We start from the raw sequence: 18569 nt of genomic DNA on the forward strand, positions 1-18569 counted from the left end.
GGGATATCCCATAGGATGGCATATCACCAAGAAGCAGCAGCTAAAATGGATCTTCCAACGACTTCAACATAAACTGGAATACTGGAAGATTTCTACTTGGCCTCTTCATGTCAGGCTCAAAATAGTACAGTCCATTGTAATGTCCTATGTCCAGTTCTATTTGCCTTTGCTGCATTGGTCCCCCAGGGATATTTCAGCCTTTATGTCTCAAGCTATGGAGATGTTATGGAGGACAAAAACTGCTATGAAAGCATTGAGACTGATGAAAATGGAAATGGTGTGCTCTCCTAGGATGCATGGTGGACTTAATGTCCTCAATATAAGATATCATGTACTTGCAAGGAAGGCCACTATGCTGCATACTTTTTTCCGCCAACAACAGCCATGGACTTGTATGCTAGCATCCATGTATGTCAACATGAGGCCTTGTGCTTATGGTCATTGGATTACTGATCATTGGGAGGTTGTCATTGGGAGATTTGTAGGGAAGATACCTGGCTGTCCTTTCTCTACTGCTCTGATACTTGACTGGAAACAAGTACTTTCTAAGGTCAAATGGGCTCCTGATAATTACTCAGGGATAAACTCAATGAGGAAAGAAAGTATTCATTGGAGTGCCATCTTTGACATTCCACTCGCTTTACAGGAACCTGTTCGGGCATACAATCTCATGAAATTGGGAATTAGCTATGTCTTATCTTTTCCTCAGGCCACTGCTTTCTATGCATTGGGAATGCATCATAGGTCTATATGGAAGAAAATTGCTGATTTATTACATCCTTTTCTACATGTTCCTCCTGTGGCTGACATAGACAGGCTTACGGATTGGCAATTGCAACCCTCTGCTACATACACTCATCCTGTTCCTCTTCCTGCCTTAACCTCCATCAAAGCTTACAGGCTTCTTCAGCCTGCTCCATGGATTCAGCAACATGCTAATTCTTTGTGGCATATAAGGAAGCCCCTCTCATGGTGGCGGAAGAATCTCGGGATGTTATGGAAGTGTAAAATGCCATTGAAACAAAGACTTTTTCTTTGGAGATGTATGACAGGCACATTGTCAGTGGGGGTCACACTTGCTAAACGTCGCATTGCACCATCCACATGTTTAAGATGTCAGGCTCCTTCAGAGACTGTTCTTCATTTGCTTTGGCACTGCCCGTGTTCTAGGATCCTCCTCAGGAGAATTTCATATTATCTTCGGCTCCGTTTCCCGAGTCACACATTTGGGAAACATTTCTGGCTCTTTGGCAGATTTATAAGGTCTTTGTCTCAATACTCACTATTTCTCTCTTGGGTGAGATATTGGGCTCTTAGGACAATCTGGAGTGAGCATAATTTGGCATACTTGGGTCGGCAGATTCACAAGTCATATGAATCTTTCCGAGCCTCATTGCAGCAATCCTTATATGATGCCTGCCATGAGGTTGATATGGATGCTTCTTGCATAGAGCTTTTCTTTTTATGTTTCTGATCTTTGGAATACTCTCCATTTCGGAGACCTCCCATCATGTAAATTTATGAGCATATAAATATACTGCACTGGATATTACCAAAAAAAAAAGTGTGTGTGTATACCTACATATATATGTGTATACACATATATATGTATGTATATATATGTGTATATACCTACATATATATGTGTATATACATATATATGTGTGTGTATATATATATATATATGTGTGTGTGTGTGTGTGTATATACACACACACACACACACACATATATATATATATATACACACACATATATATGTATATATGTGTGTGTATATATATATATATACACACATATATGTGTGTGTGTGTGTGTGTGTGTGTGTGTGTGTGTGTGTGTAGCTAGCAGAGGGTTAGCGCTCGCCTGCGACCCTGCGACCCTGTTCGCCTGCGAAAAAGCTTGTGTGTGTGGTGCGCTCGCCTGCGACCCTGTTCGACTGCTCGCCTGCGACCCTGCGACCCTGTTCGCCTGCAACTCTACTCGCTTGTGAGCCTGTGACTCTGTTCGCCTGCGAACCTGCGACTGTCTTTGCCTGCGTCTCTGCTCGACTCTGCTCGCCACTTACTTGTCTGATAAAGTCGGCAACCACATGTAAGAATCTGTCCAGCGACAGCCAGCATTAGGGTTTCTACTTCATTTGGGGCTTGCAGCAGATTCGGCCAGTGGTACCGCAGCAAATTCGTGTCTGCAGCAGCAATAGGGCTTACAGCAGTTCTGGGGATTATAGAAAATTTAAGGTGTGCATGATGGAATCACCTGACCTGGCCATTTATAAGCGCCGGAAAGCAATGAACACCTCGAATTTGGATGCCATGTCTTTGATTAAAGAATGCCTGCATGAGGATTTCGAAGAAGCAAGATGTGCTTGGGAAGGACCTGCTCCAGTCACAGAAGTGCGTATTCCGGTGCAGGAGCTCATGGATCCGGTTGCGCAGTATGCATTGAATGCAGTGATTCTCTTTTTCCCGGGCAAGATGCCTAGTGCACAGGATGTGGGACAATGGGTTGATTTCTTGCTGAAGCGTCAAGCAGTCCGGGGTGTTTATTTTGGAGCAAGAGGATTCTATGAGGTCTTGTTAGCAGACATGGAAGCTAGAGATGCTTTGTTGGAAATGTCTCCCCTCTTCTTCAATACGCAAATGACTCATGTTCTTCCCTGGGCTCTTACTAAAGATTATCAGAGCCTTATTCGACATAAGTGCCCGGTTTGGGTTGAAGTGGTGGATTTTCCTCGTACTTGGCGTCATTTTCTTCCTTTGTTGGCTGCTCAATTGGGCAAAGTGATTTGCCCCCCGAAGTTGGATGCCAATACAAATCGTTTTTGTATTCTATGGGACACTGATCTTCCTGCTCCTACGGGCATTACCGTTGATTCTGGGGACACAGTGGTCGGAAAGCGACCATTCAAGCTTAAATGGGGGAAATTTGCCAATTCCTGTTTTCGCTGTGGCAAATTTGGTCATATGCAATCTGAATGTTCTGAACCAAATCTACAACCCCCTCCTTCGGCTGTCCCTACCCCTCAGACTCCTCCTCCAGCGAAATCTTCCCCTGAGGCACAATCTAAAGGTGCTTCCGCATCCACATCAACAACTGGACTAAATAAAGGTAAAGGGAAGCAGTCTCAAATGCCAAGTGTTCCTGCTTCCCCGAACATCAAAGACAAGGGCAAAGAGAAGCTTCCTGCTACTCAGGCGTGGATAGTACCCAAGAAAACTGTCAAAGCACGTACTCTACCATCTTCTCGCAATTATGTGCCCCCCTTGAAGAATGTTGCTCAGCAAAAACTGCCTTGTAATGATAACTCTTCCTTGGCACAGGCCTGGGATAAAGTTGTTCGATCTTATAAGGAAGTAGTTACAGGGGGCACCGCTTCAACGTCGGAAGGCCATCACTTGTTTCCTCCACATTCGAGTTTTGATTTGGCAGCCGATGTTTCCGCGACAGATGCGGATGTGCCCATGGGCACGAGTTCTTAAGCTTTCTGTTGGTTTTCTCGCCCACTGTATATACCATTTAAGATGCATAGTTCTATACATTGCATTTCATATAATGTGCGTGGATTATGCAATCAGGATAAATGGAGGCTAATCTGGCACTATGTACATACTTGCAAAGCAGATATTGTTGTTCTTCAAGAGCATAATCAACATAATTTTGCCGGACAAACTTCCTATTTTGCGGGATATTGGATAGCTTATGCAGGATCCGCTGGATACTCTGGAGTGCTGATGCTTGTTCGCCATGAATTATTTCCCATGTTGGTATTCAATGATCCAGCTGGCAGATGGATGGTCATTCAATGTATTATCAATGGGGAAGTTTTTGAGTTTGGTGGTGTGTATGCATACACAGCCTCTACTGACAGGGCTCGTTTGTGGCATGCCATCTCCTCTTATTGTTGGCGTTCTAATGCATTTCTTTGTGGCGATTTTAATAATGCTCCAAATCATGTGGATAATACTACTGGCCATTCTCACATGCTTCATGTGGAACGACAAGCTTGGGATCTGTTTCAGCACACATGTAATGCCTTGGATTTGTGGCCTCTGTTGCAAGCCAATGATCCTGGATTCACATTTCAGCATAACGCTCGATCAATGTATCGTGCTCGTCTGGACCGATGGTATCTCTTTCAGATGCAGCAGTATGATGATTTTGTATGTGATATGTGGATTGATTACTCCTTGTGTCTCTCGGATCATGCTCCGATATGCTTGAAAATACAATTCGGTTCATGTTCTGCCAATGATTCATTAACTAGAAAGAGACTTCTGCATGTCAATAATGCTTATCTTAAGCATGAGGTTTTTCGCAATCTGATTGTGGATATTATTTCGCCATTGATCTCTCAAATGCATGTTGATATGGACACAGCATGGTTTCGTTTTGTTATGCGGGTTCAATGTGTGATCCAGGATTATGGCAGACACTATTTATCGCATTTCAGAGAGCAAGTTCAACAGGCCAAAGGCACTTGTCAAAGTTTGATGCATCTGGCTAACACTTCATCTCTTACTGAAATCCAGATGACAGAGTTGCTTTCTGCTCGTGCTTTGTTGCATCGTAATGATGAGAGAAAATTGGCAAAGTGGCAGACTAGAGCTCGCCAAAAGGCTATAGCGGATAAAGGATGCACTTCTAAACAATTCTTTCATCATCTACATCTTTCCAGGCAGTCTCAATCTATTAAGAGGATTAAACTCCCGACTGGTGATTGGACTAACTCTCGTGTGGGGCTTGCACGGGCCATGGAATCTCATTATGGCAAGATTTTTGAGGCCTCTTCTCTCACGCAGGAAGGTCGAGAGGCTCGTTGCCTGTTTTTATCTCAAGTTGCACCGATTTTATCGGCGCACCAGGCTCAACTTTTGGAAGCCGCCTTCACGGAAACAGAATTGTATGCCAGTTTGTGTGATTTGGGCCGTTGGAAATCTCCCGGTTGGGATGGCCTTACTGTAGAATTTTTCTTGTCGTTTTGGCACTACCTGGATCAGCCACTATTGTTAATGATAAACAGGGCATGGGAGCAACAGGTTTTGCCTTCATCTTGGAAAGAAGGCTTGCTCAAGTTGATTCCAAAGCAAGCACTTTGTGAAGAGTTCTCGCAATGGAGGCCGATTACGCTCATGCCTGTGGTTTATAAATTGCTGGCTAAAATGCTTGTCAATAGACTTAAAGGGTTTTTGCATGATGGTTTGCATCCATCTCAGTATGGCTTCATTCCACGAAGGCAAATTACTGATAATCTAGCAAATGTCATCATTGGCATGGAGTATGCCAAATACACTCGACAAGATGTATTGGTCATGCAGGTTGACATTGAAAAGGCATTTGACACTGTTCTTTGGGATTACATTGCAGATACCATGCTTCGGCTGGGATTTGGGCCTAAGCTATCCTCTATGGTTTATTTCTTGTATGCTGACAGTACCTCTGCCGGTTTGTTGGATGGTTTTCTCACAGATCCTTGGCATTTGGGACGTTCGGTATGGCAAGGTTGTCCTCTCAGTGCTTTGCTTTATGCGATTGCTACTCATCCCCTGCTTATGTATTTGGAATCTTTGACTTCGTCTGGAAGATTGCAGGGCTTGAAATTACCCTCTGGGAAACATTTTATTGCACAAGCTTATGCAGATGATTCTCTCTTTATGCCCCGCAATCACCAAGATGATGTGGAACAAATTATGCATACTCTTCATTTGTTTGGATTGGCAGCAGGCCTCAAAGTGAATTTTCGTAAATCCAAACTATTGGCTCTGACTGAGTATGATTGGCATAAGCTGCTTTGGCCAGGCGAACTTGTTCCTCCGAACATTATAGTTCGTCATTTGGGTTATCCGCTGGGTTGGACTGTATCGGCTACACGGAAATTGGATTGGGTAGCCGAGCGCTTGCACTCCAAGTTACATTATTGGAAGTTGTCCACTTGGCCGCTTCATGTGCGTCTTAGAATTGTGCAATGCATTCTTGTAGCTTATGTGCAGTTTTATCTACCTTTGCTATATTGGTCTCAATCCCGCTTAAAGTCCCTTATGTCAAGTATATTGGCGCATTTCTGGCGCACTTCATCTCGTGGAAAGGGCCTCAGATTGTTATCCATGGACAAGTTATGCTCTCCTAAGCGCCTTGGAGGCCTGAATATTTTGGATTTGAGACGTCATGTTTTGGCTAGGAAAGCTATGCTTTTGCCGGTTTTGTTGGATCAGCAGCAACCCTGGACTCTCATGGTGTCCCATTTGTGTCGGCATATTGTCACGCCGTTCTATGGTCATTGGCAACCCACATACTGGGATCTTATATGTGGAAAACTTGAAGGACACATTCCGGGATGTCCTTTCACTTCTTCTCTCATTATTGATTGGAAGGAAGTTACTTCACATATGATATGGCATGGTTCCCGATCTTTGATGGGCAATTCCCTGCGGCTAGAGAGTTTGCATTGGAGTCGTGTATTTTCTTCCACTTTGGTTGACCGTTCACCTCGTCAGGCATATTTTCTATCTCAAAAAGGAATTTGTCAGATACATCAGGTGGTGGATGACACTGGTCAGGTTCTTTCCTTCTTTGTTGCGGCGGATCGTTTTCAATTGGGATCCCATTATTCTCATCTTTGGACAGAAATTCAGCGGATGATTGCTGATATTTCTCCTTTACCTCCCTTGAATGTGGATTCCCGTCTATCTGATTGGAATCTTGGAACCACTGCTATGAAATGTATTTCAGCTGGGACAGTTTATGCCCTCTTGCAATCGGATGCATGGATAGTCAGACATGGTAATCAGCTATGGTCTCTCTCCAAATCTTCAATGTGGTGGAAACGTACATTGTTTCGCATTTGGAAAAGTCATCTGCCTCTTAAAGAACGCCTGTTCTTGTGGCGCTGTTTGGTTGGTGCTCTTCCTGTTGGTAGCTTGTTACATGCACGTCATATTGCGCCTTCACGTTGTGTCCGATGTAAAGCTACTGAGGAGACTGTCCCACATTTACTATGGGGTTGCGTATGCTCCAGATCGTTCATTCGCCGGGTCTCGACTGCTCTTCGCCTTCGTTTCCCTTCGGGCATTTTTCACAGATGCTTTTGGCTTTTTGGGGTATTACAAGCATCACAGTCTCAGTTTGCTGTATTTTTCAGCTGGGTCCGATTCTGGGTCTTTTGGACCATATGGCATGTTCGGAACAACCTCATGTTCCAAGCCAATGACATTGTTCCCTTCCATTACTTCAAGTTCTCGCTTGGTCACGCGCTTCATTTTGCTTATGATGCTGGGGACATCACTCTTGATGCTTATAGGATTTACTTTGATTGCTTCTAGGTAGTGAAGCCTATAGTTACTCTTCTTTTTCTGGGTTTTCCTCGCGTAGAGGTTTCCCACTTGTAAATAAAAAGTGTGGTCTTTTTGGTGGGTTTTCCTCGTTTTGAGGTTTCCCACCTGTAATTAATGACATGAAGCTTTACAAAAAAAAAAATGTGTGTGTGTGTGTGTGTGTGTGTGAGAGAGTGAGAGTGAGAGTGTGTGTGTGTGTGTGTGTGTGTGTACATATATATATATATATGTTACATATATATGTATATATATGTACACACACACACACACACATATATATATATTTGTGTGTGTGTGTGTGTGTGTGTGTATGTACACATATATATATGTATATACATATATATATACATGTGTGTTGATACATATATATGTATATACATATATCTATATATGTGTAGATACATATATATGTATATACATCTATATCTATCTACAAATATATATATATCTACACACACACACACACACATACATACATACATACATACATACATACATATATGTATGTATGTATGTATACACACACACACATATATATATATATCTATACACACACACACACACACACACATACAAAAAAAAAATGCAGCATCAAAGAGAAACATGATCGACCCTCCATACTTACTAATTGTGAATGTGTATCAGCTTGAAAAGCTTCATTGCAGTAGTCCTCTTCCCTATGGACTTCTACTGCAATTACACCACCAGATGCTTTACCAACGGCTATTTGCAAACGCTTCAGAACTTGAGTTGGCACCATCAAGGCAATAGATGTAACAGGTACAGAGTCCTCTAAAACAACCTAACAAGCATAAGGTAAAGACAGTCATGATAACAATAAAGAAATCCTATGTCAACCCGGTGACAATGACTTTCAGGGGAAGGTAGTGAATAACCTTTCTTATCAGTGTAAGTGGTACTGAGCTTGCGGTCACACTTAGGAAACTGTGCATATCTCCAACCCACAGTTTGACACTGCAGTTTTTTTTAGGAAAATAATGTCATGTCTCAAGGTCCACGCATATGCATTGCAAAAGGCATGCTTGAGAAGAAAAATCCATGGAACATTAAAGGAGGCAGAATTTTTTTCTATTCATTTCTTTTTTTTTGCAGGAAGGAGAATTCTATTAAGTATGAATAAACCAAACAAAATCACGACTGGAAAGCCACAACAAGACCTCATTCCAAAATGTAGGGTGATCTCAACCAATATGGGGGTACAAAGTTGCCAACAGAGTCCTGCGGAGGTCGTTGAGAAAAACATCCCTTGATCCCACTCCCTCATGAAAACAGTGCACTTTGCTTGCACAGCAGCATTTGATATATATACAAAAGAAATCATCACCATAATGTACTCTTTCGAAAAACTTTTGTGAATCCACAATCTACTTATGATATTAGTGGCTGTGTGGAAGCAATTTTTATTAACACCAAACTGAAAGAGGGAAGAAGGGAAGAGGGGCCATTCCCCTTTCACCTCCATGCCTGCCTCCTCATTTCCGTTCTGTTTGTGGAGATTTTCTGAATGATCCGTCCACCACTAGGTCTCAACAGTAGACCCCCTCCCCCTTGTGTGTGATCCCCTGCCTGCCCCCCCTTCACCCAGCTAAATGTTATCCAGACTCACCCCATCAAGACAGGGTTTGACAGTAAGTCTGACATCATCCCCCGACCCTGAGTTATTTCTGGAGTCCCTCTCACACAACAAGAGGCCCTCCAGACCCTTCCTTGTAGAAACTGCCCGAGGGAGGAACGCAAGGGAGGACATGCTCCCAGTTTCTTTCTTCGAGCAGCATTCGGGTCTTTTCAAGGCTGGTCTCCAGAACAAGATCTTGGCCATGGGCCTCGTGCCATAAAATCACTCCAAGGGCCTCGTCTGCTTGATTATCAGCTGGCATGTGGTACGGTATCGAAGGCTTTGCGAAAGTGCACAAAGCAGCAGTATATCCTTCTCTTCTGTGCCATGCCCTCTTCAATAAGTGCCCGAAGTGTCAGTATGTGATCCAAGGTAGTAAATCCTCTCCTGAAGCCAGCCTGTCCATGTGCTCCATGACCATGCCTCTCTGCCCATCGGCTCAGCTCCGACTCCAATATAGAGCCATATAATTTGGCCAAGTAATGACCAATCATGATCGTCCTGTAGTTGCCTCGTACCATGGGGTCCCCACTCTTAAAGAGTGGTACAATGATATGCTCTGTCCAGCTTGTCGGGAAACCCTCACAAATGGCACGATTAAACACATGTACGATGAGCGGAGCCAAAGTGTCTCATGCATATGAGAAGTGCTCTCCAACTAGCCCATCATGATCCTGTGCCTTTCCATTCTGTAACCTGTCTATCGCATCTAGCACCATTCGCATAGTAAAAAAGGTGCTGCTAGACGGTCTAGCTCCCCGTGGAGGGGGGGTGGGGGGCTGTCCTGGTGCATCATATAGCTCTCTAGCATAAGTATGCCATGCCTCAGGTGCAGTAATCGGAGTACCAGGCTGTCTCTCCTCAAACATCTTCCATGCCCTCTTGCTGTCCTTCCCCAAGAAGAGTTGGTAGATCTCCTCCTCTAGCTTAGCCAGATAGGCTCGTTTCTTCCTCCGCACAAGGCGCCAAAAGATCATCCTAGCCTGTCTATGTGTGTGAGACCCAATGGCAATGTCACGATGTAGCTGTGCTCATGTCTCACAACACTCATCATCATACCAACTATTCTGTGGGGCAGTGTTGCGAGGGTGGGTGAAAGAGATCATAGTGCAGGGAAACGCATATGAGGCGGATGCATGTAGAACACCTGCCAATCCTCTCGTGATCTCATCCAGAGAGCTATGCGGGTCTAAAGCGAACAAGCCATCAGATCCTGCATCCCGGTAAACCCCAACTGTCTCACGTGTAAACTGATATCTCAGGTACCTAGGTAGATGAGTGGCTGGCCCATCTCTCAGGGATCTACCTACTAGTGTGAAACTCAGGTATGCATGATCGGCTGCTATGCCAATGGGCCTACTGGAAATCGTGAAACCCCGCACATCAGGTATCAATGAAGGTTGCATTTCTGTGATGTCTTTTTCGCGGTCAGCCATACATGTCTTCAAAGTGCCTTCGTACGATGCAATTGTTGTGCCAATCTCTCGGAGCATGTCATCCTTCCATTTCTGCATCTCTTTTTTTATTTCCGTGTGCATCAAGGCTTGGGCTAATTCCATTTCAACCCGTACTTGGGCTTGCATTTCTCCCTTCAATTGGACATATATCTCTTCCTTCAGCGTTTCGTATATCACTTTCCTTTGGGCATGCATCTGCTCGGTCCATTCCTTTTCAAGATCCTGTCGCATGGTCTTCATCTCTGTCCTTATGTGAAGCTGTAGCTCCTCATAAAGGGCCTCATCTCGTCGGGCCATCTTCGTAAACCTTCGTGAGCCAGGGGACATGATTCCTTCCCTCAGTCTTCTGCGGTAGGCATTTGGTGCCTTCGTGGGGGTGTGAAAGATTGTCTCACCATCCTGTTCCCCCTCTAGTGGTTGAGACATGTTTTCCCCTATTAGTTGCTGCCTTGAGGGCCTGAGCAAGGGTGGGTGGGAAGAGGGAGGCAGATGCTGTACCTCCTGCACCTTACTGTTTGCACAAGCGCAACCTGCCAGTAGGCCTCCAGCCGTCCCTTCTGCGCTTTCTGCAACTACCTGCAAACCTGCAAACCCAGGCGCCTCTTGCAGTCCTATTTGCCTTGAACTTTGAGTTTGAAGAGTCGTGTCCACTTAGGAGTCAGCACTGTCAACAGTCACGATGAGGTACGCTACACGAGGCTGGTACACGGGCAAGTATGCTATACGACTCAACCTGCAGCGGGTACGCTACACATTGCACGAGGCTTGAGGCGACAGCACCGAGCACCGAGCAGGTACGCGGGTAGCAGTGAAGCCACAATCGCGGGCAAGCCGGGCAGGTATGCTACACGACTCAGCCTACAGCGGGTACGCTGAGAGAGAGAGAGAGAGAGAGAGAGAGAGAGAAAGAAAGAAAGATATATTAATGTCTACGAGAGGCCAAAGTCGGCCTATGAGACAAAAAATAATACAACTGTGTTCTTCCGGTCATCGGAAGAAAAGAAACAAAAGAAAAAGTGTGCATGTGTTTGGATACAACTGTGAATCATCATGGATCGGTGGAGCCCATATACAAACAATATAAGGGGGGTGGGGATGTGGATGATGGGAGAATTAGAATTAGGGTTAGGTCAATGTGAGAGACATACACAGAGAAACACAAGGGAGAGAGAGAGAGAGAGAGAGAGTTGTGGGGATAAGTCAACTCACCAAGTGAGTGTGTGACTCCCCTATCACACATGTATATTGCACTAGTACACATAGTGCACTTAGTACATTAAAAGTACTTAGTGTACTATGTACTATAACTTATGGGCTTGTACACACTATAAGGGTGGGCATTATGCCTTTACCCCAACAACCTCCCACTTAAAGGCAAAGTGCCCTTAAATGAAGGAAAAGAAAAATCAGCATGTACATGATAATATACAAGGCCATATCAAGGCTGAAAATGGCCTCATCCAATGCCCATCAAGTGTCTGCAATGAGCAAACCGCTCCGGAGGCAAACTCTTTGTCAACAGATCAGCCGGGTTGTCATCCGTGTGAATCTTAACAAGCTGAATTTGCTTGTTCTCTATCACCTCTTTGATGAAGTGATACTTCACATCCACATGCTTCGTCTTTGCATGAAAGACAGGGTTCTTTGCCAACTGGATGGCACTCTGACTGTCACAATGCAACAATGGAATATCCCCTGTATAACCCAAATCAACCACTAACCGAGATAGCCATAATGCCTCCTTGCAAGCCTCTGTGGCTGCAATATACTCGGCCTCTGTAGTAGATAAGGCAGTGCACTTCTGCATCCTGGATATCCATGACACAGCACCTCCTGTGAATGTAAACACATAACCGGTAGTAGACTTCCGGTTATCTGGATGACCGGCATAATCCGAATCCGTGTAACCATGCACTAATGCATCCTGTTTGCCAAAGCAAATGCACAAATCCTGTGTGCCCTTCAGGTATCTCATGACACCTTTCACTGCTTCCCAATGCTTCTTGCCAGGGTTGGCCATGTATCTAGAAACCACTCCCACTGCAAATGCAATGTCCGGCCTAGTAGCAACCATGGCATACATGAGACTGCCACAAGCTGAAGCATACGGAATCTTGGCCATATCAGCCCTGTCTCTATCTGACTGTGGGCTGTCCATAGCACTGAGTTTCACATATGGAGGCAAAGGAGTACTAGTCTTCTTCCCCCGTCCATATTGAACCTCTGCAAGACTTTGCCAATGTATTCCTTCTGAGACAAATACAACACATGCTGATTTCTGTCCCGAAGTATCCGCATACCCAAGATGTGATTTGCATCACCCAAATCCTTCATATCAAAGGTTTGATGCAGCCTCTGCTTTAAGACATCCATCTCTTTACGAGATTTCCCGGCAATCAACATATCATCAACATACAAGATGAGGATCAATAGACTGCCATCCAAAGCTTTCTTGGTGTACAAGCAGTGATCTATGTCACTTCTCCTGAATTTCTGGGATTTCATGAATGTATCAAATTTATGATGCCATTCCCTTGGTGCCTGTTTGAGCCCATAAAGACTCTTTTTCAGCTTGCATACAAGCTTCTCTTTTCCACTCACTGCATAACCCTCTGGTTGCTACATATATATCTCCTCATGGAGATCACCGTGAAGAAAAGCAGTCTTCACATCCATCTGAATCAAGTCCAGATCATCATGTGCAACCAAAGCTAACACAGCTCTAAGTGTGGTCATTTTGACCACTGGAGAGAAGATCTCCTCAAAGTCCACACCATATTCTTGCTTAAAGCCCTTAGCCACTAACCTGGCTTTGTATCTTGGCTTTGCATCAGGTGCAACTTTGAGCCTGTATACCCACTTGCATGGCAAAACCTTCTTGCCTGCAGGCAAATGAACCAACTTCCAAGTTCCATTTTTATGCAGAGAATCCATCTCTGACTTCATGGCACGCTCCCATAGAGCTTTGTCTGCCCTCTGTAAAGCCTCTTTGTAACATGAGGGCTCCCCACAGTCAGTAAGCATCAAATAGTCAACCCCTGGAACAAACCTGTCAGGGGCTCTGGAGGGTCTAGTGGACCTCCGTACCCAATGACCATCATTTGCAGGTTGCTGTCCAGCCTGCATATCACCGATTGGTGGCTCCTGTTCCATGCCATAAGGCTGAAAAATCATGCCCGGTATCTCCTCTAACTGTGGTATATCCATAGGGATATCTTCTGCCATATCTGGCTGTCCATTTGGACCATTTTCAGCACCATTTAAGGGCTGGTTTTCCTGCTGTAATGGCTGATTTACAGCCCTTTGTTGTTGTCCATGATGTCCATCATCATCAAAGATGACTCTGCTAGGCTCCTGTTGCCTTGCAGGCTCCTTATACATGCATGTTTCATCAAAAATGACATCATTGCTGCGTATGATCTTTCTATTCATGGGATCCCAAAGTCTATACCCCATTTCACCTCTGTCACCATATCCTAGGAGTATGCATTTGTGAGACTTAGGATCAAGTTTGGTGCGCATTTCCCTGCGTATGTGCACGTACGCAACGCAACCAAACACTCTCAAGTGCTTGTATGACGGAGGCTTCCCTGTCCATACTTCCTCTGGCACTTTCCCACCAAGCCTCGTGTTAGGTGACCTATTTATAAGGTGAACGGCTGTCATAACAGCTTCAGCCCAAAAACCATGAGGTAATGCAGCATGTGACAACATAGAACGGACCTTCTCCTGTATGGTCCTGTTCATCCTCTCTGCTGTCCCGTTTTGTGGAGGATCATAAGGAGTAGAGAGCTCCCTCTTGATGCCTTTAGCATCACAAAAGTCCTGAAACTGTTTGGACATATACTCTCCACCATTGTCGGAACGCAAAGCCTTCAGTGTTTTACCAGTTTGATTCTCAACTAGAGCAACAAACTTCTCAAACACTGAGAATGTATCGCTCTTCAAACGAAGAGGATAGACCCACACCTTACGTGTGGCATCATCAATAAAAGACACAAAATATTTTGCCCCTCCCAAAGAAAGCTGAGGCATCTCACATACATCTGTATGCACAAGCTCTAACTGAGCATCTTTCTGTCCAAGAGCTTTCTTGTGGGGGCACTGTAGTTGCCTACCATATATACAATGCTCACAAAACTGAAAACTTGAAAACTTTAGAGAAGGCAAGTAACCCAAACGAGACAATTGCTCCATTCCCTTGACACTCATGTGTCCCAACCGGCTATGCCACATAGAAATTTCCGGCAGCTCGGTTGCATTTACATTAGCATGGTGACAAACACCTGCATGCATGAAATAAAGAGTGTCCACCTTAGAGCCTCTGGCAACAACCAATGAGCCCTTACTAATTTTCCACTTTCCACGACCAAATGTGGTAACATAATCAGCATCATCAAGCTGTCCAGTAGAAAGCAGATTCTTCTTGATCTCAGGCACATGCCTGACATCATGGAGCATAAGCTGTGAGCCATCTGAAAATACAAGCCTCACATCACCTCTGCCAAGAATCTTGCATGCATGGTTATCACCCAAATAAACCACTCCTTCATTGCCAGCAGTATACCTGACAAACAAGTCTCTGCAACCTGTGACATGAAAGGAGGCACCTGAATCAATGATCCATGAGTGCATACCATGACCACCTGTAAGAAGTGAATGGGCATCAAGTGAAGACGTAAAAAGGACCTCATCCTCACTGCCACCTGCATGTGACACATTGATTTCTTCAATCTTGACTCCACTTTTGCCCTTTGGCTTTACATCTTTGGCTTCATCTTTCTCTTTGTCTTTGCCTTTTCCCTTTTCCTTTTGATCATTTTTCCATTTGTAGCATTGCTTTTTAATGTGTCCCTTCTTGCCACAATAATGGCATTCCAAATCCTTTTTGGAGCGAGACTTGCTCCTTCCCCTTTCTTGGCTTTTCCCCCTTTGCTGGGATCTCCCACGTGCATTCATTGCATTGGACTTTCCAACAGAGTTGTTTTTCCTGTTCATCTCTTCTTGAAGAAGAGCACCCTCAACATCTGCATATGACAGCATAGCATTCGAATTGCTAGTGGCTGTCCTGAATGTGTCCCAACTCTCTGGCAAAGTGCATAACAAAAAAGTGGCTTTAAACTCATCGTCCATTGCCAACTTTTGATTAATGACCTGACTGACAATACCATTAAACTCATTTAGATGGGCTGTCATAGACGCCCCTTCCTTCATCTGAAGACCTATGAGTTTCTTCAACCAATACACTTTGCTTGAGGCACTTTGTTGGGCATACAAGTCCTACAATCTCTGCCACATTCCCCAAGCTGTCTTCTCTTCACGAATGCTGAAAAGTAATGAGTCTGACACAGACAACATGATAGTAGATCTTGCCAGCTCATCCATATCTTCCCACTCTTCAGCCGTAACAGAAGCAGGCATTACACCCCTTTCTTTGATAGGCTTGTGCTGCTTTTTCTGAAGCAACACATTGTAGCACTGGGTTTGCCAAATATCATAATTATGCGAACCTTCAAGCTTCTTGATGTGAAGCAATGAAGAGCTCTCACCTGTGGTTGCCATAGCAAAATGCAACCTGTCAATGCCTGACTCCCTGCAAATGTGCAAACACTGCACCAAAAGCACACAAAGTGCTCACAGTTTTTCTCCCAAAGTTTATCTCCCACTGCGGAAGCAAGAATGCAACTTTTCTCCCACTTTATGTGATGAAATCACCAAAATCTGGTTGCTGCAGATTTTGGACAGCACCTTAAATGTGCTCTGTTGCCCTTCCAAAGTACTGTACAGCAGTACCAAGTGCTCACCTGTGATGTACCAAATCTGTACCGGCAAGTACAGCAACTGAAATTGAACCTTTTGGTCACTCAAAACAGTGTACAGCCATGCCAAAACTTGCACAAAGCTGTGCCAAATCTGTACCAGCAGGTACAATAGCAATAAATGCTCTCCTGGCTGTCCAAATGAGTGAAAATCAGACTTTTACAGTCCCGTACACTGCATACAACAGTCCCGAACAAAAATTGGGCAAAAGCCCCTTGACTGCAAGCTGATTTTTAAGGATTCAAGGCATAAATGTCTTGCCTGCTGCTTTGCCAAGCTCAACAAGCATACAAACTTGAAAAGCCCCTTGATTTAAGATCAATTTCTGATCATACATGGTACATTGACGCACATGAAGGCATCCAGAGTGTTCACGATGCTTCCCCCTGGCCACATATACATCAAATACATGAAAGCCCCTTGATTTACAGGCACATTGAGTGCTTGTAAGGCATCAGCACATTATCCACAGCATCAAATGCGATCGCCTACATGCAAATCAACCAAATCGGCACAAAAGCCCCTTGATTTGCACTGCAATTTGCTGCAATTTTGCCCAAATGTGCAATTTTTCACATCATACAGCATGTATGAGTGCTTAATTGCACAATTACATCAAAAGCCCCAAATTTCAACATCCAATTTCTTGCAAATTGATCCTGATTGTGACCAATTTCCTGCAAATTGATCCTGATTGTGACCAATGTCACCCAATTTTGCCAATTTTGCTCAAAAATTGAGCAATTCGACACCTGTACCTGCTCAATTGTTGATTGTACTTGCTCAATTGCAAATCCCAAAAAAAAATACCTTGTAATTTCTGATTTTTCTTCAATTTGCAGGCTGAATTTTGTTGTTGCAGGAGGGGTTGATGATGCTGCTGCTGCTGTTCTGTGCAGGTGGGCAATAGTTGAGGAGCTCAGTTCCAAAGCCCCGCTTTGAATGCATCGGAGCGCCTGAAGGAGCAAGGAGCCAAGCTGTCGATTTTCATATTTCTATGCGCGAGCTCCTGCACTGGTGAGGCGGATAGACCTGCGCTGGTCAAAGCGTAACAAGCTGGCCAAAGGCGTAACGCTGGCCAAGGCGTAACAAGCAACGCTGGCCAAGGCGTAACGTTGGCCAAAGCGTAACAAGCTACCCAACTTTACACGTGTTCGCTGTCTCCGCCTACTGCTGACGCCCGCCTGTGGTGTGATACGCGTAGCTCTGCCTTCGCTCCACGTCACCCATGTTGAGCACCGCCCGCCAGAGCTACACGGCTTTCGCTACACGTTCAGAGAACGTGCATGCTCTTGGGTGTCCCGCTACCACACTCGCCTGGCTGCTACACGCGACTTGAAATCAACGCTTCAGTCTCCTACCTGCTGCTCTCAATGAACACAGTGGCCTCTGCGTTTCCTGGCATGGTGGTGGAGACTTGAAGAAAACTGCCTCTTGTAGCAATATGGGAATGCACTCTCAAATTAGAGGAATCTTGAAACTCTAAAACACAGCGAGCTCTGATACCAGTTGATGGGAGAATTAGAATTAGGGTTAGGTCAATGTGAGAGACATACACAGAGAAACACAAGGGAGAGAGAGAGAGAGAGAGTTGTGGGGATAAGTCAACTCACCAAGTGAGTGTGTGACTCCCCTATCACACATGTATATTGCACTAGTACACATAGTGCACTTAGTACATTAAAAGTACTATGTACTATAACTTATGGGCTTGTACACACTATAAGGGTGGGCATTATGCCTTTACCCCAACAGTGGATGGAGTGCTAAGGCAAGATGCATCTCTATATGCTGAAGGGGTAGTACAAGCATGCTATGCAGATCTATGTCTAACTCCATCCAGTGCCATAAGAGGGATATAAGATATCATACATCACCGATGCTGAGGCTGTGAATGGCATGAACATGTACCCTGAGTCTGAGTGAAAGCGAGCTAGCCTCTCCTGTGTCTGTGTCTCCATCTGGTGTCTCATTCGGATAGCTGCTATCTCTCGGTGACGGAGTCGGGGTGCTCTATGTCCAGTCTGTCTAGGTCTCCTCCTGGCTCTCAATTCCTCTACTCTCTGTGCGGTCACCCCACGTGGTACATCAGCTGGCACTGGCATAGCTCTCTGGAAGAAATCTGTGAGCTGGGACTATCTCCTACCCCTAGTGGGAGCGGGTGTCTGGAGGAGTCTCTCTCGACAACTATGAAGCTCTAGTAGTAGTCTGCCAAGCTGTCGCTGGTCCGAGGCCTCCATCAACTGATGTAGTGAAGAGTGCTCCTCAAACAATCCTACATATCTATCTCTGACCCCCTGGTGGGCTCTACATCTACATACAAAA

The 18569-nt window shown here is 44.8% G+C and overlaps 2 protein-coding genes across 2 annotated transcripts in view; one reads left to right on the top strand and one right to left on the bottom strand.

Moving 5' to 3' along the window:
- Nucleotides 1-18569, bottom strand: part of LOC147620471 (Transducin/WD40 repeat-like superfamily protein) — a 78687-nt gene that overhangs the window by 26698 nt on the left and 33420 nt on the right. Inside the window, exons 10-11 of the mRNA XM_086824696.1 lie at nt 8228-8306; nt 7957-8133 (exon numbers count right to left, since the gene is read on the bottom strand). Coding sequence (XP_086680822.1) covers nt 7957-8133; nt 8228-8306 — 256 coding nt within the window. The remainder of the gene's footprint in view (nt 1-7956; nt 8134-8227; nt 8307-18569) is intronic.
- Nucleotides 2250-3663, top strand: LOC147620472 (uncharacterized). The gene has a single exon (XM_086824697.1). The coding sequence runs from the start codon at nt 2250-2252 to the stop codon at nt 3480-3482; it is 1233 nt and encodes a 410-aa protein (XP_086680823.1). The 3' UTR covers nt 3483-3663.

Source organism: Cibotium barometz, chromosome 31 (assembly GCF_041138505.1).
Source record: "Cibotium barometz isolate CiBa-2024 chromosome 31, ASM4113850v1, whole genome shotgun sequence".
Lineage (NCBI taxonomy): Eukaryota > Viridiplantae > Streptophyta > Polypodiopsida > Cyatheales > Cibotiaceae > Cibotium > Cibotium barometz.

What these genes read in the sequence shown, in the direction of transcription:
- LOC147620472 (XM_086824697.1), top strand. Translation starts at nt 2,250, where the DNA reads ATGGAATCACCTGACCTGGCCATTTATAAGCGCCGGAAAGCAATGAAC.